This window comes from Nanorana parkeri, unplaced genomic scaffold (assembly GCF_000935625.1).
Source record: "Nanorana parkeri isolate BGI_ZX_2015 unplaced genomic scaffold, ASM93562v1 scaffold1940, whole genome shotgun sequence".
In the NCBI taxonomy this organism is placed as follows: Eukaryota; Metazoa; Chordata; class Amphibia; order Anura; family Dicroglossidae; genus Nanorana; species Nanorana parkeri.
This window is the reverse complement of record NW_017308208.1, coordinates 217319-229269: the sequence shown is the minus strand read 5'-3', so window position 1 is coordinate 229269 and position 11951 is coordinate 217319. Positions and strand designations below refer to the sequence as shown.

At 52.9% G+C, this 11951-nt stretch overlaps 2 protein-coding genes across 3 annotated transcripts in view; both read right to left on the bottom strand.

The window, feature by feature from the left end:
- The window catches only part of HSP90AB1 (heat shock protein 90 alpha family class B member 1), a 9169-nt gene extending 8936 nt beyond the window's left edge, over positions 1-233 (bottom strand). Inside the window, exon 1 of one of the 2 annotated variants that reach the window (XM_018572121.1) lies at positions 131-233. The gene's annotated coding sequence lies outside the window, so the exon portion shown is untranslated. The remainder of the gene's footprint in view (positions 1-130) is intronic. The other variant, XM_018572120.1, reaches the window with a different exon arrangement.
- Positions 234-7631: 7398 nt separating this feature from the next.
- Positions 7632-11951, bottom strand: part of SLC29A1 (solute carrier family 29 member 1 (Augustine blood group)) — a 17170-nt gene continuing 12850 nt past the window's right edge. The window contains exons 10-11 of the mRNA XM_018572111.1: positions 11371-11570; positions 7632-7919 (exon numbers count right to left, since the gene is read on the bottom strand). Coding sequence (XP_018427613.1) covers positions 7808-7919; positions 11371-11570 — 312 coding nt within the window. The 3' untranslated portion in view covers positions 7632-7807. The remainder of the gene's footprint in view (positions 7920-11370; positions 11571-11951) is intronic.

Genomic DNA, 11951 nt, shown 5'->3' with positions numbered 1-11951 from the left:
CATTCCCCCCCTCCCCCCCGCTCGCTCTCTTTCTCTGTGTTACCCAGCTCGCCTCTTTTTTTCACCTACTCGAGTCTATAGCAATCCGCAAGCGGATCCTTAAAGGTTTAACCCATAGGAGTTACCGTACCTTGTTGGCTGGAGGCTGCGCGTCACTGACAGACAGACCGACCGAATGAATGAAGAGGCCGCAGAAGCGAGCCGGCGCCTTATATATGCCGGGCGGAGAACTCAGCCGCGTATCCCTACGCCCTCCCGCACACGCATTACTCATAGGGAGGGGCGGGGACTAGCTCGACAGGCTGTTTTACATCACTCCGCCCACTCACAGCTCTACGCGGCAGGAGGCCCCGCCCCCTACACCCTTGCATGAAGGATAAAGGGCGGGGATACCTGCTGCCTCTCATACACAAGGGCGGAGGCCAGATGATTGCACCGCCCCTTATGGGATAGGGGGTGGAGCTCGGTGTTGCGTGATACATAACGAACACAGGGCGGAGATTACTTTCCAACCGTCATACACGGCGCCCCTTAACCCTCCGTGAGGCGCAGTGTCCCTGCGCTGTCATCTCTGTCCTCACATGTGGCCGCTTCTTATATGAATCAATATGTAGAGTCAGGGCCCACCAGTCATGTTCTCCGCCGCTTCCTGGAAAGAGCACAACTGCCTTCCACCCAAAAGTCATATATGTGTCATGTGTGGAGTCAATTACAAAAGACCTGAATCCTAAGGATCACTATGACAACCAGGAAGTTTCAGTCTCCAGAACTGAGAGTTCATTGAAGCTTCAACGTTCAATTTCATAAAATACTCTCCAGTGATCCTCCCAGGCACTTCCTGTTGTAGGGTGACAACCCTCTGTGCTGTCTCACAATTGGGCTCCTGCGTTGTCACCCTGCCACATGGCCTTCCGGTGACACGATCCCTGTCTTTTAAAGCACATGAACCAGAAGGATTCACCTGCGGTGAATGTCAGATGAGCGGCTTTATAAATATTCTTGTGGTTCGGGTTCAAATCTTCTGTAAAGAGAACCTGTATCCCAAGGCCTCAGGCGGATTTAGCGGTTTCAACGTCGAGTCACATGACCCTGAGAGATCCTAGTGGGACGGACATCCAGTCAGTTGATTGGAGGATAATGATGCCCCGCCCCTCTCCTTCCTCTGATTGCGGGATGTGACGTTTGTGGCTCTGCAATCACAATAAACTTTATCCGCAGCACCAGAGCAAATGTCTCCATGCCGCCCCTCCGACCAATCACAGCCGAGAGGAGTTGCTCCGCCCCTTTGTTCACATGCCATTAGCATACAGAGAGCTGTCACGGAATGTAAACACATTAGCGGATTGAGTCGTGACATCATAGGACTTGCTCCGCCCCTTTGTTTACATTCCATTAGGGACAGGGAGCTGTCACAGAATGTAAACAAATGGGCGGAGTGAGTCGTGACATCACAGGACTTGCTCCGCCCCTTGGTTTACATCCCATTAGGGAGACAGAGAACTCACGGAATGTAAACCAATGGGCAGAGTGAGTAGTGACATCACAGGACTTGCTCCTCCCCTTTGTTCACATTCCATCACGGAATGTAAACAAAGGGGCGGATCAAGTTCAGTAATGTCACGCTTTGTTGACAATTGGGTCAGAGCTGTCATTAGCGTTGAGAGTTCGGACGCGGCGGCCGGGATTTTTTCATTTCTCGGATCAAGGGTCTGGTAAGGGATTTAGGGGGGACCCCGTGCGGTATGAATTGGGGGAGGGGGAGACCCTACACTGGTTTTTTATTTTCACATTTCCCAACAACCCAACTCCCTCCCAACCCGTTACCATTGGCAACCACTCCGGCTCCCTGCCTATTTCTCTCTTGTCCAATCAGCGTGCTGGGTGCTATCAATATAACACTATTGATCGGAAAATTGTCAACATGATCCGTCCGCTACAAATATATCCAATCCAAAGCGGCCATTTGATCTCTCTCCATGGCGACACCGATCGATCAGAAGTGATCGATCAAACTCTCCCCCCCCCAATCGGCCTGGCAGAGCCGAGACCGACCGAATGGAAAGATCAGATTTATGGAATGATCAATCTTATTGAAACATTTGTGTCCGACATGATAGGTGCATCAATAGCAATCGATTGACAATCGTGTCGGCGACACGGCGTGAAAACCGACCGCGGCCAATCCAGATCTGATCAAACGCGTCGCGGCCGACGATGACCGACATGGTTTATAAATTAATCAAAAATCGGTTTGCAGTGCGCTAATGTTTATTATGACAACCCCTCCCCCCACCCCATGTGATTGATTACGTTGTTACGTCATCGATGTCTGATCGGTTCTGATTTCTCGTTTGCCTGGATCAGTTTTATCGATTCTGTTTTTTCGGGCTGAAGAACATACCAGAACGTTGACGCTGCGGGTATGACGTCGGTGTTGGGGAAAGGGTTAAATGTGTGTGTGGGCGGGGATTGGGGCGGGGCCTCTGGAAATATGACGGTTATTTTCAAGAAGGATCCATACTCCATGTTTCGCGGGGGGTGACGCGCCGTTAATGTATTCCCCGTATACAGCGTAGAATATTTCATGGTCGGACAGTGTGAGATTTCACCGATTACAGTAACCGAAATTTCCAATCACAACCCCGGGTGACCCCGTCAGTACAATGACACCATTCATGATCAGATTGGGAGAGGGGAACTACAAGTCTCAGCATTTCCTACACTCCCTGTCACCTATGACATCATATCTTGATGTCATAGGTATCTGCTGCGGATGACGGACACTAAAACGTTACACTGCGGAGAGTCTATAAATAGTCGCTGCGTCTTCCGGCAAGTACGGGGTTAAAGGAAACAAAAGCTCAGAAGAGGGAGCGGAGGGACTATTTGTTGGGGCGGAAGAAGATCGGAGTGCTGCGACTTTCCTTCTAGTGCTTTCCATCCCGGCCCCTCCCTTCCCCGCCTCCCCCCTCCTCTGACTCTGCCCCCTGTGCTTCCTCCATTTCAGCTTCCTTCCAAATGCCTGCACCTCTCCTTCTGCTCCCCCGAGCCCCAAATCCTGCCTCCGGTGCCTCTATTTCTACCCCCTGTATGCATGTGCCTGCCCCTGTCGCACAATTCTACCCCCTGTATGGATATGCCTGCCCCTGTCCCACAATTCTACCCCCTGTATGCATGTTCCTGCCCCTGTCCCACAATTCTACCCCCTGTATGCATGTCCCTGCCCATCCCACAATTCTACCCCCTGTATGCATGTTCCTGCCCGTCCCACAATTCTACCCCCTGTATGCATGTTCCTGCTCCCTGTGCTTCTATTCCTGCCTCTTGAATGATATCATTGTCGGGCTCATGCAGCCAATTTAAGTGAGGAGCTGTAAGGAGGAACGCCCAGTTTTTTCCCCCCCCTTCCTTTATTTTTACCTCCTGTTCCTGCCCCTCTTTACCTCTGATCCTTTGCCCTGTACCTCCATTTTGTCCCCCTGTACCTCTATTCTTTCCCTCCTGTTCTGTTCCTGCCCCCTGTACCTCTATTCCCTCCCCCTAATCCTTACCTGCACGCCTGTTTCTGCCCCGTTCCTAATAAATGTAATACTCCAGAAAAATCTCTTCATTGTGAAACACAGAAAACACTAGGGGGGAGGCCCCTTCACATTGGTCCTCAGTGATGAAGGGCCCCTTCATTGGTCCTCAGTGATGAAGGGCCCCTTCTCATTGGTCCTCAGTGAAGAAGGGCCCCTTCACATTGGTCCTCAGTGAAGAAGGGCCCCTTCTCATTGGTCCTCATTGAAGAAGGGCCCCTTCACATTGGTCCTCATTGAAGAAGGGCCCCTTCACATTGGTCCGCAGTGAAGAAGGAGCCCCTCACATTGGTCCTCATTGAAGAAGGGCCCCTTCACATTGGTCCGCAGTGAAGAAGGAGCCCCTCACATTGGTCCTCAGTGAAGAAGGGCCCCTCACTTTGGTTCACAGTGAAGAAGGGCCCCTTCACATTGGTCCTCAGTGAAGAAGGGCCCCTTCGCAGTGGTCCGCAGTGATGAAAGAACCCCTCACATTGGTCCTCAGTGAAGAAGGGCCCCTTCACATTGGTCCTCATTGAAAAAGGAACCCCTCACATTGGTCCTCAGTGAAGAAGGGCCCCTTTATTGGTCCTCAGTGAAGAAGGGCCCCTTCGCATTGGTCCGCAGTGATAAAGGAACCCCTCACATTGGTCCTCAGTGAAGAAGGGCCCCTTTATTGGTCCTCAGTGAAGAAGGGCCCCTTCGCATTGGTCCGCAGTGATAAAGGAACCCCTCACATTGGTCCTCAGTGAAGAAGGGCCCCTTAATTGGTCCTCAGTGAAGAAGGGCTCCTTCACATTGGTCTGCAGTGAAGAAGGGCCCCTTAATTGGTCCTCAGTGAAGAAGGGCCCCTTCACATTGGTCCGCAGTGAAGAAGGGCCCCTCACATTGGTCCTCAGTGAAGAAGGGCCCCTTCATTGGTCCTCAGTGAAGAAGAGCCCCCCTAACGTTGATCCTCAGTGAAGACCCCCCTAACATTGGTCCGCAGTAAAGAAGACCACACTAACATTGATCCTCAGTGAAGAAGACCCCCCTAACATTGGTCCGCAGTGAAAAAGGGCCCCTTCGCATTGGTCCGCAGTGAAGGGCCCCTTCGCATTGGTCCGCAGTGAAGAAGGGCCCCTTCGCATTGGTCCGCAGTGAAGAAGGGCCCCTTCGCATTGGTCCGCAGTGAAGAAGGGCCCCTTCGCATTGGTCCGCAGTGAAGAAGGGCCCCCTAACATTGGTCCTCAGTGAAGAAGACCCCCCTAACATTGGTCCTCAGTGAAGAAGACCCCTCTAACATTGGTCCTCAGTGAAGAAGGCCCCCCTAACATTGGTCCTCAGTGAAGTAGACCCCCTAACATTGATCCTCAGTGAAGAAGACCCCCTAACATTGGTCCTCAGTGAAGTAGACCCCCTAGCATTGATCCTCAGTGAAGTAGACCCCCTAACATTGATCCTCAGTGAAGAAGATCCCCCTAACATTGATCCTCAGTAAAGACGACCCCCTAACATTGGTCCTCAGTGAAGAAGACCCCCCTAACATTGGTCTGCAGTAAAGAAGACCCCACTAACATTGGTTCTCAGTGAAGAAGACCCCCCTAACATTGGTCCTCAGTGAAGAAGACCCCCCTGACATTGGTCCTCAGTGAAGAAGGAAGTCCTCACATTTGACCTCGACAGCCTGGGCTCACAGGAAGTGGGCTGAATGAAGGTTATGGAACTGGCAGAAGGAAATGGTAATGTAATATCACACATTTGGAAGACGATGTTCCATCACTGGACTGGCCAGCGTGCTGGTAAATAAAAATAAAGGGCCGCATCGTGCGGCTGAGGGGAGGGCCGCATCGTGCGACTGAGGGGAGGGCCGCATCGTGCCCTGAGGGGAGGGCCGCATCGTGCTCTGAGGGGAGGGCCGCATCGTGCTCTGAGGGGCTTTTTGGCTTTTTTGGGGGGGAAATCAGAACTGACTGCGACGATGATCAGCCCGGGAGCGGGGAGGAAGCAGCTGCAGTCCGTCAAAAAGGCGTATTCAGTCGAAACTCCCAACTTGTGTTCCTGCGTTTGGTCCGTCACATGGCCGCGGTGGAATTTAAAGGGACATTTCATAAACGGATATCGCATACAACAAGAGATCGCCACACACAGCATTTCTTTATTTAATGTTATATTTTAAAAAAAACAAAAAAGCCTTTCGGTTTCATTCCACAATTTTCAACAGATATCCAAAAGTTACATTTTCTCTTCCTTGCAACCATGGCAACATTGCGAGAATTTGGAGGCAGTTTTTCCCCCAGATTTTGGCATATTTCTCAGCCTAAAATATAAAAAAAGAGCATTTATTAATGAAGAAGCCTGATGCGTTCCTAAAGAAACATTTAATGCTATTTAGGTATTCAAGTTAGCGTGTTGTCGAGTTAATGGCACATGCTGAGGCTGCCAAATTCGGCCTATCAATGACCTCTGAGCGGGAAACGTGTGAAATATTCCGTTACTGCTTCCCCCACCTCCCCTCATTTTCTTCGGACCTTTATATAGTGTGAACTGGGGATGCACCAATACTGGTTTTTCTGTATCGAATACTGATTTTTTTTTTTTTGGTACTTACCGATAGCGGGTACCGGTGCCGTGTGCCCCGATTATCAGGAAGTCGGGCGGCGGATAATGACCCGCCACCCACCTTCCTGGTTGCCTGTGAAGCCGGTGTTCCAGCAAAAGAACACCGGCTTCACTTGCCGAGGCTGCCTGGCCAATCAGGAAGCCGGGTGGCGAGTCATGAGGTGCAGTCCAGCTTCCTGATTGTCTAGGAAACTGGCTTTACTTGTTGCTAGGCAGCCTGGATTCCTAACCAATCAGGAAGATGGGCATTACGTAATGACCCGGCTTCCTGATAGGCAGCCTGGCTTCCTGACCTAAGAACAAGTAAAGTCGACTTCCTAATCAATCAGGAAGCCGGGCGGCACATCATGACCCGCCTCTCTGATTGGCTAGGAAGCCGGTTTTACTTGTTCCTAGGAAGCCTGGCTTCCTGACCTATCAGGAAGCCGGGTCATTAGGTGCTGCCCGGCTTCCTGATTGGTTAGGAAGCCAGGCTGCCTAGCAACAAGTAAAGCCAGCTTCCTAGCCAATCAGGGAGCCAAAAGGCAGGTCATAACCCACCTCCCGGGTTCCTGATTGGAAAGGAAGCCGGCTCCATTCTCCCTCGGCACTGCCAGTCACCCAATCAGCAAGAAGCCGGCTGTTTCAGCCGGATCGATGCTGATTGCTCAGGAAGCTGGCTCCCTGGCCAATCAGGGAGCCAAGAGGCGGGTCATAACTTGCTGCCCGGCTTCCTGATTGCCTGGGAAGCTGGCTCCATGTTCCCCTACGGCACTGCCGTTCAGACGACGTCTTCCTTGGACCGGAAGTTCCGATATTGGGGAAGGTATCTGAGCATTTAGAGGAGTACTCTCCCCAATGCTCGGTATCGGCACCAATACCGATACTAGTATCAGTGCATCCATAATGTAAATCCAAGTGAAATACAGCACCCCCGTGGGGTGGGGCGTTTTATATGTACAAAGGATAAAATCCCAGGACCAGCAGCATTACAAATAAATTCATTTCACGCAAAAGCCAATAAATGTCAATTATTTCACATTCTGCAAAAAACGTTACTTCTGTAAAAAAAAAAAAAACAAGAAAAAAAGAAAAATCTCCTTTTTCCTCCGATCGCCGAACGGCATTAAAAGACAAATAATAATAATAATATACTAAGAAATATAAAATGCAGCAAATCGTCCGAATGAGGAATCTGCACACAGATCTGACCTCTGCCCGGCCCAGGTGAGTCGTTAAGGAAAGACTTCTACAATGATACATATAAAAAGAAGAAGATATTGGCGGAGAAAGCTCTTATGGCACCAGGGTGTCATGGCGGCGGCACGCTTCTTCAGGCACTCCGGGAACTTGTGCGGTCAGAAATAACGGATAGAGTTTATGGTCAGTGCATTACAAGGCCGCTCTGTGTGTGCCGGGCCTGGAGCGGATCGTCACGCGTCCTTCCCATTGTCCCAGCGGGATGAGGCCCCCGGAGAAGAGGGCATGGAGGCACATGAAGTCAATAGAAAAGGTGGTGGTAGAGTTAGCGGCTCCACTAACGTGGAGAGAGGGACCGCTCCTTGCGGTGATAAGGGATGTGATTGGATAACTTTGTGCATTGAATGCACACGAGGTAGCACTGGACTCCGCTGGGTGTCAGAGAGGGCATCAGGGGGGGGAGAAGAACATCAGACCAGAATCCTCAGGAGGAAGGAGAAGGCGGCTCCGAGCGCCAGGCCCAACGATAGGAAGAACGCCATGATGGCCCCGGCCGTCTCTGCCTCATGTACATCCACGTTCCTGCAAAAATAAGACAGAGGTGTCAGGGGGGTTAGCAGTATAAGACAGAGGTGTCAGGGGGGTGAGCAGTATAAGACCGAGGTGTCAGGGGGGTGAGCAGTATAAGACCGAGGTGTCAGGGGGGTGAGCAGTATAAGACCGAGGTGTCAGGGGGGTGAGCAGTATAAGACCGAGGTGTCAGGGGGGTGAGCAGTATAAGACCGAGGTGTCAGGGGGGTGAGCAGTATAAGACCGAGGTGTCAGGGGGGTGAGCAGTATAAGACCGAGGTGTCAGGGGGGTGAGCAGTATAAGACCGAGGTGTCAGGGGGGTGAGCAGTATAAGACCGAGGTGTCAGGGGGGTGAGCAGTATAAGACCGAGGTGTCAGGGGGGTGAGCAGTATAAGACCGAGGTGTCAGGGGGGTGAGCAGTATAAGACCGAGGTGTCAGGGGGGTGAGCAGTATAAGACCGAGGTGTCAGGGGGGTGAGCAGTATAAGACCGAGGTGTCAGGGGGGTGAGCAGTATAAGACCGAGGTGTCAGGGGGGTGAGCAGTATAAGACCGAGGTGTCAGGGGGGTGAGCAGTATAAGACCGAGGTGTCAGGGGGGTGAGCAGTATAAGACCGAGGTGTCAGGGGGGTGAGCAGTATAAGACCGAGGTGTCAGGGGGGTGAGCAGTATAAGACCGAGGTGTCAGGGGGGTGAGCAGTATAAGACCGAGGTGTCAGGGGGGTGAGCAGTATAAGACCGAGGTGTCAGGGGGGTGAGCAGTATAAGACCGAGGTGTCAGGGGGGTGAGCAGTATAAGACCGAGGTGTCAGGGGGGTGAGCAGTATAAGACCGAGGTGTCAGGGGGGTGAGCAGTATAAGACCGAGGTGTCAGGGGGGTGAGCAGTATAAGACCGAGGTGTCAGGGGGGTGAGCAGTATAAGACCGAGGTGTCAGGGGGGTGAGCAGTATAAGACCGAGGTGTCAGGGGGGTGAGCAGTATAAGACCGAGGTGTCAGGGGGGTGAGCAGTATAAGACCGAGGTGTCAGGGGGGTGAGCAGTATAAGACCGAGGTGTCAGGGGGGTGAGCAGTATAAGACCGAGGTGTCAGGGGGGTGAGCAGTATAAGACCGAGGTGTCAGGGGGGTGAGCAGTATAAGACCGAGGTGTCAGGGGGGTGAGCAGTATAAGACCGAGGTGTCAGGGGGGTGAGCAGTATAAGACCGAGGTGTCAGGGGGGTGAGCAGTATAAGACCGAGGTGTCAGGGGGGTGAGCAGTATAAGACCGAGGTGTCAGGGGGGTGAGCAGTATAAGACCGAGGTGTCAGGGGGGTGAGCAGTATAAGACCGAGGTGTCAGGGGGGTGAGCAGTATAAGACCGAGGTGTCAGGGGGGTGAGCAGTATAAGACCGAGGTGTCAGGGGGGTGAGCAGTATAAGACCGAGGTGTCAGGGGGGTGAGCAGTATAAGACCGAGGTGTCAGGGGGGTGAGCAGTATAAGACCGAGGTGTCAGGGGGGTGAGCAGTATAAGACCGAGGTGTCAGGGGGGTGAGCAGTATAAGACCGAGGTGTCAGGGGGGTGAGCAGTATAAGACCGAGGTGTCAGGGGGGTGAGCAGTATAAGACCGAGGTGTCAGGGGGGTGAGCAGTATAAGACCGAGGTGTCAGGGGGGTGAGCAGTATAAGACCGAGGTGTCAGGGGGGTGAGCAGTATAAGACCGAGGTGTCAGGGGGGTGAGCAGTATAAGACCGAGGTGTCAGGGGGGTGAGCAGTATAAGACCGAGGTGTCAGGGGGGTGAGCAGTATAAGACCGAGGTGTCAGGGGGGTGAGCAGTATAAGACCGAGGTGTCAGGGGGGTGAGCAGTATAAGACCGAGGTGTCAGGGGGGTGAGCAGTATAAGACCGAGGTGTCAGGGGGGTGAGCAGTATAAGACCGAGGTGTCAGGGGGGTGAGCAGTATAAGACCGAGGTGTCAGGGGGGTGAGCAGTATAAGACCGAGGTGTCAGGGGGGTGAGCAGTATAAGACCGAGGTGTCAGGGGGGTGAGCAGTATAAGACCGAGGTGTCAGGGGGGTGAGCAGTATAAGACCGAGGTGTCAGGGGGGTGAGCAGTATAAGACCGAGGTGTCAGGGGGGTGAGCAGTATAAGACCGAGGTGTCAGGGGGGTGAGCAGTATAAGACCGAGGTGTCAGGGGGGTGAGCAGTATAAGACCGAGGTGTCAGGGGGGTGAGCAGTATAAGACCGAGGTGTCAGGGGGGTGAGCAGTATAAGACCGAGGTGTCAGGGGGGTGAGCAGTATAAGACCGAGGTGTCAGGGGGGTGAGCAGTATAAGACCGAGGTGTCAGGGGGGTGAGCAGTATAAGACCGAGGTGTCAGGGGGGTGAGCAGTATAAGACCGAGGTGTCAGGGGGGTGAGCAGTATAAGACCGAGGTGTCAGGGGGGTGAGCAGTATAAGACCGAGGTGTCAGGGGGGTGAGCAGTATAAGACCGAGGTGTCAGGGGGGTGAGCAGTATAAGACCGAGGTGTCAGGGGGGTGAGCAGTATAAGACCGAGGTGTCAGGGGGGTGAGCAGTATAAGACCGAGGTGTCAGGGGGGTGAGCAGTATAAGACCGAGGTGTCAGGGGGGTGAGCAGTATAAGACCGAGGTGTCAGGGGGGTGAGCAGTATAAGACCGAGGTGTCAGGGGGGTGAGCAGTATAAGACCGAGGTGTCAGGGGGGTGAGCAGTATAAGACCGAGGTGTCAGGGGGGTGAGCAGTATAAGACCGAGGTGTCAGGGGGGTGAGCAGTATAAGACCGAGGTGTCAGGGGGGTGAGCAGTATAAGACCGAGGTGTCAGGGGGGTGAGCAGTATAAGACCGAGGTGTCAGGGGGGTGAGCAGTATAAGACCGAGGTGTCAGGGGGGTGAGCAGTATAAGACCGAGGTGTCAGGGGGGTGAGCAGTATAAGACCGAGGTGTCAGGGGGGTGAGCAGTATAAGACCGAGGTGTCAGGGGGGTGAGCAGTATAAGACCGAGGTGTCAGGGGGGTGAGCAGTATAAGACCGAGGTGTCAGGGGGGTGAGCAGTATAAGACCGAGGTGTCAGGGGGGTGAGCAGTATAAGACCGAGGTGTCAGGGGGGTGAGCAGTATAAGACCGAGGTGTCAGGGGGGTGAGCAGTATAAGACCGAGGTGTCAGGGGGGTGAGCAGTATAAGACCGAGGTGTCAGGGGGGTGAGCAGTATAAGACCGAGGTGTCAGGGGGGTGAGCAGTATAAGACCGAGGTGTCAGGGGGGTGAGCAGTATTAGACAATTCATACAGTAGCCCAACAACCCGATTGGCTGAATTGCTGCTTGGGTCTGATAGTTGGGTCCACTTTGCGCTGCCATTGGCCCCTAGAGCAGGGATATGACTGGACCCCAGGGGGCAGCACTGAAGGGTGATACATGAAGGGTCGGCAGTGTGTGTGTGTGGAGGAGACAGGTACTCACTTGGGTCCGAAGCACATGCAGAGGCTGGCCAGGTATCCGTTGGACACGGCGAAGACGATCATGATGCAGATGTACCAGGCGTCGTGGGACAGTAGAACGGGCAGGTATTGGCGCGGCATGACGTTACACAGCATGAAGAGCGGCAGGAAGATGAGTCGGGCCGCCACCATGATGGGGAGCAATATACTGTCCTTCCCGGGCTGCAGAGAACACACCATTATCACCGTTATCATATTCACCCCGAGTGTACTGCATCTTGTGTGTGAATGTGATCAGCTAAAGAGAACCTGTCAACTGTTCCAAACTATGTCAAGCTGCTACTTTATTGTACCCCGCTGATCTACTTATGTTTTGGTGCTGGGGCTTGTCCAATGAGAGCATTTTAATTAGACCCTCTCATTGGACAGAAAAACAGCAGCTGGGTGGGGCTTAGCCTTAAATGATAGGAAATAAAGGAAAACAAAATCATTGGGGTGCACAAAGCAGGGTTGTCCAAAAGGTGAGGTCAGTGACACTTTAACTTAACAATAGACTTAATAATACATTTCATCATCATTGGTGGTCAGTGGCACTTTAAGACC